Raw genomic sequence first — 11,299 nt, 5'->3', positions numbered from 1 at the left:
GGTCTTTTACATCAACCACCAGGGGAGGTCAGTGCTCTGTGTTGTAGAAAGAAGTGTCCTTGCATCTTTTGGTAGCAGGTGTCCTTACTTTGTTAATATTGCCAATTCATTTAAGAAACTTTGTGTGATTTTGGTTCTTTGTAGACCACTGTCCTCTTTTAAATCTGATGAATCCAATAAAGCATCATCATTTAGTATTTTCTGAGTCAGAAGACACATATTCTATATCAGTGTCAAAGTGATCTGTTGTCAAACTGTCAGTGGGTTAATTAATATTCATTCATTCATTCATTTTCTCCCGCTTATCCGTAATTCGGGTCGCGGGGGCAGCAGTCTAAGCAGGCCCCCGCCTTCGACTGCTGCCCAATCCTCACAGCACCGTCCCTTACGGTCCCTCCTGCAGGTGGTGAGCCCACGGGAAGCTAATTAATATTAAAAAAATTAATTATTATTAATAATAAAAAAATGTCAGCCTGTCAGCCTGTTTATGTATTCCACAGGTTGATCATGATCTCTGACTATCATTGTCATCATCACTGTCAGAATGAAGTGCATTTCTGCCTTTCTTTTGTGCCACGCTTATAAATATGCCATCTGTAACGCAACGTTTAAAGGCAGATTCTTAACTTTGCTTCTTTCTCTTGAAATGTTTAGGAATGACAACAGTTCTGCAAACTTGAAAAATATGTACAGTATAAATCGAAAGACTTTGAAAGAGTTATACACAAGTCAAGGTTTATGTTCCATAGCTAAACTATAGATTTGAATGATTTTACTTTTATTTTTAAGTTAAAAAACAAAAATATAATCTGTACTTTTTAGTTTAATTTTGAAAAGGTGTGTTCAAAACAAACTAGTATCTATTAAACAATGTACAAACATACTCCAACCCTAGCCTTCATAGGAGTAAGTAACACATTTCTTATCATGAATGTGACAATAAGGCTTCACCTGATGGTTGGAGTATCCCATACAACAGAACATTGGTCCCAAGAGCCAAAATTCATTGAAAGACAGTATTCAAAAATTAGATGTAGCTCTGTATAAGGTACAGCTTGAAGTCATCTAATAAGTGCATTTACCACTCTTGTGAGAAGCATAAGTATAATGCTGTAAAATATCTTTTTTTCCCTCAGTGTTTCAAATTTGCACATTTTCAAGTCAATTTAATTAGAAAATTCAATGAAACTTATAATAATTCATAGATGAGGTGTCGCATCAATATTACATTTACATTACTTTACCGTATGCAGTATTTGTTTGCAAACTTGCTTACAATAATTACACAGAATGAAATTTTATTCTTTTAGATTATGATGAATATGACACATGAAAGCAGTCTAATTTAAAATATCAGGAAATGAAGTAGACGAAATTCTGAATTATCCGTCCCATTTTTTTCACATTGAGAAATCATCTTGTGATCTCAAACTCAAAAGATTTTAGTGTAGCCTAAATTGCCATATAATAAGAAGGTTGTTTATTGTACAGTGTTACATCATGTGTCAAATTATTAATTTAATGATTGTATCAGTGCGGCTGAACCAAAAGTAAAATAAAATGGAAGATTATGAAAATGAATCTGATATGCGGCTCATTGCATTTCAATGACATTGTTAGAATTTCTTATACTCACACACACCCACTTACGCTAACACACACACCCACTTACGCAAACACACACACACACACACACACACACACACACAAACATGCAAGCAATGAAAATGACAATAATTCTTAAATGTTATTTTTGTATGAATTCATATTTATTGTACATTTTGTACATATGGACATATCAAATAAATTAAAAAAGTAATAACATTTGAAATTGTTTCAATAAATTATAATAATAATAGTAATATAATAAAAAAATATATAAAATAATCATGTACATAAAATATGTACACATGTAAGATTCATTAAATTAAAATACTACTTATAATATTAATAATTGTAATTCTTTTACACAATTAGATACATAATATCTATCTATCTATCTATCTATCTATCTATCTATCTATCTATCTATCTATCTATCTATCTATCTATCTTGATATAATGAAACAATTTTTATAGTTCATAGTTTTTTGGCTTACATAATCAGACAGTCATGAAAATGTGTCTTGCACAACCCACACACACACACACACACACACACACACACACACACACACACACACACACACACACACACACACACACACACACACACACAATGATTAAAACACTGTAACTGTACCTCATTTACTATAGTAAATAATGATTTGTGTGTGTGTGTGTGTGTGTGTGTGTGTGTGTGTGTGTGTGTGTGTGTGTGTGTGTGTGTGTGTGTGTGTGTGTGTGTGTGTGTGAATTAGAGTAATAGTTACTTATGTTTATTAGTCACCATGTTGCAGCATGTGCTGATTGTTCATAAACTGATGTAATTGTACATTGTGCTGTAATTCACAAAAATGACAGCCTATTATGTATAATAATATAATGATATAATAAATATATATATTTTTATACATTATTATTCAGTATTATTACACCACATATACAGCATATTTACACCAGCATAAGTTGCAAAAAGGATTTTTTGCTATTTTAAAGAAAACTGTGCTTTATTTTGTTGTGGATTAGTGTATGTGGATTAAAATACAATATAAACAATTTTATCAACTGACTATAAATTGAATGCTAATAACTATGTCTAATTTATCACAGTTTACTTATAAATGTAAATTAAGAAAAAAAAATCTTTACCAAGAAAAACTATTCACTTTTGCTTTTGCTCTTTTATTTGTTTTGGTGTGTTTTTTTTGTATCTTTGGTATGTGTATGTGTATGTGTATGTGTATGTGTATGTGTGTGTCAAACATCTCAACAATGTTACCACCCTTCAAATGAAATAACACCAATCTATTGTTTTAAAGCCAAATATTTGTTTTGATCGATACTGCCATGTCACACTTTACACTGATTGGCTACTGGACAGTTTATAAGGTGACACTTTCACACTCATCATAGACACTTCTTCAGGCAGAATCTTTCTGATAACCTGATAACAATTCGACTTGATTGTCAACTTTACCTAAAAGAATGTTTTTTGTGCTCAGTGTAGTTTTGCCTCTGCTCATGCATTCCTTTGGGGAGTGTGCAGTCGTCAATAACACAGAAAGCAGAATTGCCTCCAATACAATCAGTGTGCTTAATGGACAGATATGGGGTACATGGGGAGTTACTCAGAAGTGTCCTTCAGGCACCTATGCTACAGGTTTTAGCCTCCTGGTGAGTACCCCTCATTTTTAGCAATTAATAATTACTAAAAAAGTATGAGCACTTATAAGAAAATTAATATACTGTATGCTAAGTATACTTTATGTTACAGTTACAATTACAGTTTGTTTTTGTGTGTTGGTGGTTCACGTAAATGGTGAAGTAAAAAAGAAAAGACTGACTGAATGACTGCAGCAAAGACTGTAACTTGATCATGTAAACAAATTCAATGTCATCAGTAAATGACTAAAGAATGTTATTTTTATTAGGTTGAAGGAAATCGGGGCTTTTGGGGTGATGACACGGCCCTAAATGGAATTGCTCTTTACTGCTCAAAACCCATCGGCTCAAACGGGATTGTTGGGAGATACACAACAATCAAGTCTTCTGTAGGAAGGTAGGAAGAAATCAACATTTTATACACTTAGTATATGTTGCATTGTTATGTATTACATATTTAATGTTCAGTATTAATAACATAATGCATACACTAAGTACTGAAAATTGCATAAAAAAAATTACCTACAAAGGATATTCTTAAGATACAAATTGTTAGATAAAAGTTAGAGTAGGAAACAAAGTCAGATGATCAATGAAATGTAGGTAGTACGCTTTATTCAGCATTTTAAATTTTTTTGTAATAATGATAATAGTAATAACAACACCAATAATAATAATAATAATAAAAATAATAATGATAACAATTACTAGCAGCAGTAGTAGTAGTAGTAATAGAATTAATAACAGTACTACTGCATATCAGTAATTATAGGAATAATATAACTAATGTCAGAAGTAATAAAAGTAGTAGCGTCAGTGTTAGCAGAAGTACTAGTCATTGTTGCATCAGTAGTAGTAGTAGTAGTAATAGTAGTAGTAGTAGTAGTATTAGAAGTTGTTTTATCAGTAGTGACTGTTGTATTATACAGCTGGGGGTCTTGGACAGGAAACAAGTTTTGCCCAAGTGGAGTGCTGAAAGCTTTCCAGCTGCAAGTGGAGAGCTATCAGGGATGGTATGCAGATGATACAGCTGCTAACAACATAAGGTAATTAGTAACACACAATAACCCCCACATCAGACAATTATCTCAAATGTTACACAGTTGGTCATGTCTTTGATCCTGTCATATCCTATGTTCATTTGATTAAACAAAATTATTAACAAAATGTATTTCTAACTAAAAACTCCAGGTTTTTATGCACTGGAAACCAGGTGCTGCAAGGCTTGGGCATGAGCTGGGGATCCTGGGGTTCCTGGAGTCCAAGTTGTGGAGGAACTGGCATTTGCGGGATCCAAACAAAAGTGGAGTCACCCCAGGGTGCATCTGATGACACGTCTCTGAATGATGTCATCTTTAATTGCTGTTAAAAAATGAGGTATTTTTCTTTCTTATCTTTGTCATCAAGTGTTTTTACACACTTAATGAGAATAACTCTGACACCTTTACCTCACTTGAATATTTGTTTTCTGTGTTACAGTAAGAGTTGACAGGACGAGAACATGAACCTGAACATAAACAACATCGATATATATAATCATGAAATCAGTTTTCGGAATAGATTATAATCACAAATTAATATAAATCTTCCAGTAATCACAAACATGTACACGCTGCTGATTTAGTCTTATCTTTTATCCTTTGCCTGTTCTTTAATTAAATTTCATAATAAATAAAACTTGTTCATCAGCAGTTTTTGTGGTTCATTTGTTTTTATTTAAAATAATGATTGTTCTTGATTAGCTAGATCATAACCACCCTAGAGGGGAGTAGTACGAGCAGACATTTTTTTCACAATGTGTAAAGATGTTTTAAAATATAATGTGTTCTTTGAACAATTTGGACCCAAAAAACAGTTTTCAATGTAAATGAATTTAAAAGTATCCATTTATTAACCTATTTATCCATGATTTCTTCAATGTTTTATTCCTGAGTTCTTTAGGTTTATAATTAACCATTTCCAGCATTTTAAATGTTAGTCCTCGGTCCCAAGGCCATTTTACAATTTGTTCAAACCTACCTAAAGGTTAAACACATGAAGCACATCAAATGCAGAGCATATAGCAGCTCCTTCAAACCAAATACATCTAGCTGATATAAACTAATAGAAAACCATGTGTTTTCAAATGTATCTAGTGTTAAAGGATGTGCTTTGGTGCTCAGGATGGAAAGCCGAAAAAAGAGTAATTCATATGCAGAGATGTTTTATACAGTACATCATCCAAGTTCACGCAGTCACAAACCAATTCAGTACCTGAAAACAGTACCTGGGCTCTGTTCAGAGTAATGTACAGTATATTTATACAAAATATATAGACCCAGGAGATTTATAAATGGAATTTGTAAATAAGCCAAAAGATTTTGCCAGAGGATGACCAATCCTGGCACGCTGACTTCATATTACATGACAGTTTTTTTCTATTTGTGTTCAAATTGAATTCATATTATTTTTAAGGATGATTTTAATTTGAATAAAATTGGGGTTAGGTTAGGTTAGGTTAGGTTAGGTTAGGTTAGGTTAGGTTAGGTTAGGTTTAATCTACATTACAAAAAAAAAAAAAAACAACCTTTCATAGGGTACATTTACCACAGAAACCCAGTGTTTATTGTAATGCTTGTACTACTATTTAACCTTTATCTGTATACTGTGTTTTCATTCTTCTAACTCTGTGTGCTCCAGTATATCTGCTACTGGAAAACCGCCAAGTTTTGTGAAATCAGTGTCCCTTTGTGAATGTCTGGAAATTTTAAGTCTGGAAAAGCAAAAGGTTATAAAGGTTATTATAATGTACACACACATGTGCACGTCCCGTAATGTTTCTTCGGTTACCGAAATAGGAGGAAACTCAGGCAGCCAATAGCTTTCTGTAGAAGAGAAAACATCATAGAGACAGTTCAGTATATAAGTGGTCACAGTGTGTCTTCAATGTGCAAAGACTTCAGTTACTTTTTTAGGAAAAGATTCTTAGGGGCAAATAAGCTATTTTTGATCTCGGTTTATTAAAAAACATGGATTTCATGCACAGTATTGTGTTGCTTTTTTTAGTTCTATCATTTGGGCAATTTATAATGGTCAGCCATGGAGAGACTTGGAGAAAATATACTGGGATCATTTCAGTAAGAAATGGGGAGGCCTGGGGCTCATGGGAAAAATGGCAGATGTGTCCCGAAGGGACGTTTGCTACAGGATTTAGCCTGAAAGTAAGTACAATATACAGTATCTCATTTTGATGGATTATTAATAAGTAATTGTATTAGTTACTTAGAAGATTTTTTTCTCAAAAGCTGAATTTGATAATTTAATGCAGACATTAGGGAGGCACAAGCCAGTGCACTCTTAGTGCCGGTCCCAAGCCCGGGTAAATGGGAAGGATTGAGTTAGGAAGGGCATCCAGCGTAAAACATGTGCCAAATCAAATATGCGGATCACGAATCAGAATTTCATAATGGATTGGTCGAGGCCCGGGTTACCAATGACCGCCACAGGTATCGTTAACCAACAGGGTGCCGGTGGAAATTGGGCTACTGTTGGCCGAAGGAGGAGAAGGAGAGGAGGAAGACGTCTACAGAGGCGACAGGGAAAGGAGAAGTGGAGGAGAGTGGAGGTTTGGGTTGGTACTTTAAATGTTGGTACTATGACTGGTAAAGGGAGAGAGATAGCTGATATGATGAAGAGGAGAAAGGTAGATATGTTGTGTTTTCAGGAGACCAAGTTGAAAGGGAGTAAGACCAGGAACATTGGAGGTGGGTTTAAACTGTTCTATCATGGTGTGGATGAAAAGAGAAATAGTGTAGGGGTGATCCTGAGGGAAGAGTACAGTAAGAGTGTAGTGGAGGTGAAAAGAGTTTCTGATGCCTATGGTCCTGTATCTACTTCTTGATGGAACAAGGTTAAACAGTTTGTGACTGGGATGTAAAGAGTCCCTGCTGTTATTGTGAGCATTTTCAGCAATTAATAATTACTAATTAATAAATGTATGAGCACTTATAAGAAAATTAATATACTGTATGCTAAGTATACTTTATGCTACAGTTACAATTACAGTTTGTTTTTGTGTGTTGGTGGTTCACGTAAATGGTGAAGTAAAAAAGAAAAGACTGACTGAATGACTTCATTGCAGCAAAGACTGTAACTTGATCATGTAAACAAATTCAATGTCATCAGTAAATGACTAAAGTATGTTCTTTTTATTAGGTTGAAGGAAATCAGGGCTTTTGGGGTGATGACACGGCCCTAAATGGAATTGCTCTTTACTGCTCAAAACCCATCGGCTCAAACGGGATTGCTGGGAGATACACAACAATCACGTCTTCTGTAGGAAGGTAAAAAGAAATCAACGTTTTATATACTTAGTATATGTTCCGATTTTATGTACTAAATATTTAATGTTCAGTATTGATAACATAATGCATACACTAAGTACTGAAAAGTCCACACACAAAAAAAAAAAATATTACCTACAAAGGATAGATTTAAGATACAGATTGTTTCAGTTTTACAAGTCAGAGTAGGAAACAAAGTCAAATGTTCAATAAAATGTAGGTAGTATGCTTTATTCAGCATTTTAAATGTTTTTTGTAATAATGAAAATAGTAATAACAACAACAACAACAATAATACTAATACTACTACTACTACTGATAATAATAATAATAATAATAATAATAATAATAATAATAATAATAATAATAATAATAATAATAATAATAATAACAATTACTAGCAGCAGTAGTAGTAGTAGTAATAGAAATTAATAACAGTACTACTGCATATCAGTAATTATAGGAATAATATAACTAGCCGGAAGTAATAAAAGTAGTAGCGTCAGTGTTAGCAGAAGTACTGGTCATTGGTGCATCAGTAGTAGTAGTAGTAGTAGTAGTAGTAGTAGTAGTAGAAGTTGTTTTATCAGTAGTGACTGTTGTATTATACAGCTGGGGGTCTTGGACAGAAAAAAAGTTTTGCCCAAGTGGAGTGCTGAAAGCTTTCCAGCTGCAAGTGGAGAGTTAAACTGTTTTTTTTTATTCTTCTAACTCTGTGTGCTCCAGTATATCTGCTACTGGAAACCCGCCAAGTTTTGTGAAATCAGTCCCTTTGTGAATGTGTCCCGAAGGGACGTTTGCTACAGGATTTAGCCTGAAAGTAAGTACAATATACAGTATCTTATTTTGATGGATTATTAATAAGTAATTGTAGTAGTTACTTAGAAGATTTTTTTCTCAAAAGCTGAATTTGATAATTTAATGCAGACATTAAGGTTGCACAAGCCAGTGCACTCTTAGTGCCGGTCCCAAGCCCGGGTAAATGGGGAGGGTTGCGTTAGGAAGGGCATCCAGCGTAAAACATGTGCCAAATCAAATATGCGGATCACGAATCTGAATTTCATACTGTATTGGTCGAGGCCCGGAACCCAGCCATTAGGGGGGCACAAGCCAGTGTACTCTTAGTGCCGGTCCCAAGCCCGGGTAAATGGGGAGGGTTGCGTTAGGAAGGGCATCCAGCGTAAAACATGTGCCAAATCAAATATGCGGATCACAAATGAGAATTTCATACCGGATCGGTCGAGGCCCGGGTTAACAACGACCGCCACAGGTATCGTTAGCCGACAGGGTACCGGTGGAAATTGGGCTACTGTTGGCCGAAGGAGGAGAAGGAGAGGAGGAAGGCATCTACAGAGACGGCAGGAAAAGGAGCAGTGTAGGAGAGTAGAGGTTCGGGTTGGTACTTTAAATGTTGGTACTATGACGGGTAAAGGGAGAGAGATAGCTGATATGATGGAGAGGAGAAAGGTAGATGTGTTGTGTGTTCAGGAGACCAAGTGGAACGGGAGTAAGGCCAGGAACATTGGAGGTGGGTTTAAACTGTTTTATCATGGTGTGGATGGGAAGAGAAATGGTGTAGGGGTGATTCTGAAGGAAGCGTACAGTAAGAGTGTAGTGGAGGTGAAGAGAGTTTCTGATAGGGTGATGATCGTGAAGGTGGAAGTTGAAGGGATGATGATAAATGTCATCAGTGCCTATGCTCCACAAGTTGGCTGTGAGATGGAGGAGAAAGAAAGATTCTGGAGTGAATTAGATGAAGTGGTAGATGGTGTACCTAGGAAAGAACGATTGGTGATTGGGGCAGACTTTATTGGGCATGTAGGTGAAGGGAACAGAGGTGATGAGGAGGTGATGGGTAGGTATGGTTTTAAGGAGAGGAATGTGGAAGGGCAGATGGTGGTAGATTTTGCTAAAAGGATGGAAATGGCAGTGGTGAACACGTATTTTAAGAAGAAGGAGGATCATAGGGTGACGTATAAGAGTGGAGGAAGGTGCACACAGGTGGATTATCTTCTGTGTAGGAGATGCAACCTGAAGGAGATTGGAGACTGTAAGGTGTTGGCGGGGGACAGTGTAGCTAGACAGCATCGGATGGTGGTCTGTAGGATGGTTTTGGAGGCGAAGAAGAAGAGGAGGAAAGTAAGGTTTGAAAGAAGAATAAGATGGTGGAAACTGAAGGAGGAAGAGTGTAGTGTGAGGTTCAGGGAAGAGGTCAGACAGGGGCTCGGTGGTGGTGAAGAGGTGCCGGATGATTGGGCAACTACTGCAGGAGTGATGAGGGAGGCAGCTAGAAAAGTACTTGGTGTAACATCTGGAAATAGAAAGCAAGACAAGGAGACGTGGTGGTGGAATGAGGAAGTGCAGGAGAGCATTAGGGGAAAGAGATTGGCAAAACAGAAGTGGGATCGACAGAGTGATGAGAAAAGTAGGCAGGAGTACAAGGAGATGCGGCAGCAGGTTAAAAGGGATGTGGCGAAAGCCAAGGAAAAGGCATATGAGGAACTGTATAAGAGGTTGGACACTAAGGAAGGAGAAAAGGATTTATACCGATTGGCCAAGCAGAGGGACCGAGCTGGGAAGGATGTACTGCAAGTTAGAGCAATAAAGGATGGAGAGGGAAATGTGTTGACTAGTGAGGAGAGTGTGTTGAGAAGATGGAGGGAGTATTTTGAGCAGCTGATGAATGAGGAAAATCAGAGAGAGAGAAGGTTGGAGGATGTGGAGTTGGTGACGCAGGATGTAGATAGGATTAGTAAGGAGGAAGTGAGAGCAGCGATTAAGAGGATGAAGAATGGAAAGTCGGTTGGACCAGATGACATACCGGTAGAAGCGTGGAGATGTTTAGGAGAGATGGCAGTGGAGTTTTTAACCAGATTGTTTAACAGGATTCTGGAAGGGGAGAGGATGCCTGAGGAATGGAGAAGGAGTGTGCTGGTACCAATCTTTAAGCATAAGGGAGATGTGCAGACCTGCAGTAACTACAGGGGGATTAAGTTGATCAGTCACACCATGAAGTTATGGGAAAGAGTAGTGGAAGCCAGGTTGAGAGAAGAGGTGACCATCTGTGAGCAACAGTATGGTTTCATGCCGAGGAAGAGCACCACAGATGCCTTATTTGCTTTAAGGATGTTGATGGAGAAGTATAGAGAAGGACAGAAGGAGCTGCATTGTGTATTTGTGGATTTAGAGAAAGCGTACGACAGGGTGCCGAGAGAGGAGTTGTGGTATTGTATGAGGAAGTCAGGTGTGTCAGAGAAGTATGTGAGGGTGGTGCAGGACATGTATGAGGACAGTGTGACGGCAGTAAAGTGTGCAGTAGGTACGACAGACTGGTTCAGGGTGAAGGTTGGACTGCATCAAGGATCGGCCCTGAGCCCTTTCCTGTTTGCAGTGGTAATGGACAGGTTGACGGACGATGTCAGACAGGAGTCTCCCTGGACTATGATGTTTGCAGATGATATTGTGATTTGTGGTGAGAGTAGAGAGCAGGTTGAGAAGAGCCTGGAGAGGTGGAGATATGAGCTGGAGAGAAGGGGAATGAAAGTCAGTAGGAGTAAGACAGAGTACATGTGTGTGAATGAGAGGGAGGGCAGTGGAGTGATGCGGTTGCAGGGAGAAGAGGTGGAGAAGGTGGAGGAGTTCAGGTACCTGGGGTCAACAGTGCAAAGTAATGGAGAGTGTGTTAGGGAAGTAAAGAAAAGAGTGCAGGCAGG

At 37.2% G+C, this 11,299-nt stretch overlaps 1 protein-coding gene across 1 annotated transcript; it reads left to right on the top strand.

Moving 5' to 3' along the window:
- Nucleotides 1–2,999: 2,999 nt before the first annotated feature.
- LOC310738793 (vitelline membrane outer layer protein 1-like) lies at nt 3,000–4,955 on the top strand. The gene is made up of 5 exons (XM_083564208.1): nt 3,000–3,276; nt 3,534–3,661; nt 4,194–4,310; nt 4,456–4,641; nt 4,744–4,955. The coding sequence occupies exons 1-4, from the start codon at nt 3,088–3,090 to the stop codon at nt 4,631–4,633; spliced, it is 612 nt and encodes a 203-aa protein (XP_083420334.1). The 5' UTR covers nt 3,000–3,087; the 3' UTR covers nt 4,634–4,641; nt 4,744–4,955.
- The last annotated feature ends 6,344 nt before the right edge of the window (nt 4,956–11,299 follow it).

Source organism: Silurus aristotelis, assembly GCF_946808225.1.
Source record: "Silurus aristotelis genome assembly, chromosome: 16".
In the NCBI taxonomy this organism is placed as follows: domain Eukaryota; kingdom Metazoa; phylum Chordata; class Actinopteri; order Siluriformes; family Siluridae; genus Silurus; species Silurus aristotelis.
Note: the sequence above shows the minus strand (reverse complement) of the source record. Positions and strands in the feature narration are given on the sequence as shown.

Excerpts from the sequence above, each read along its gene's own strand:
- LOC310738793 (XM_083564208.1), top strand. The coding sequence starts at position 3,088 with ATGTTTTTTGTGCTCAGTGTAGTTTTGCCTCTGCTCATGCATTCCTTT. Across the intron at positions 3,277-3,533 it reads CTACAGGTTTTAGCCTCCTG|GTTGAAGGAAATCGGGGCTT; the intron begins GTGAGTACCCCT and ends TATTTTTATTAG. Across the intron at positions 3,662-4,193 it reads ATCAAGTCTTCTGTAGGAAG|CTGGGGGTCTTGGACAGGAA; the intron begins GTAGGAAGAAAT and ends TGTATTATACAG.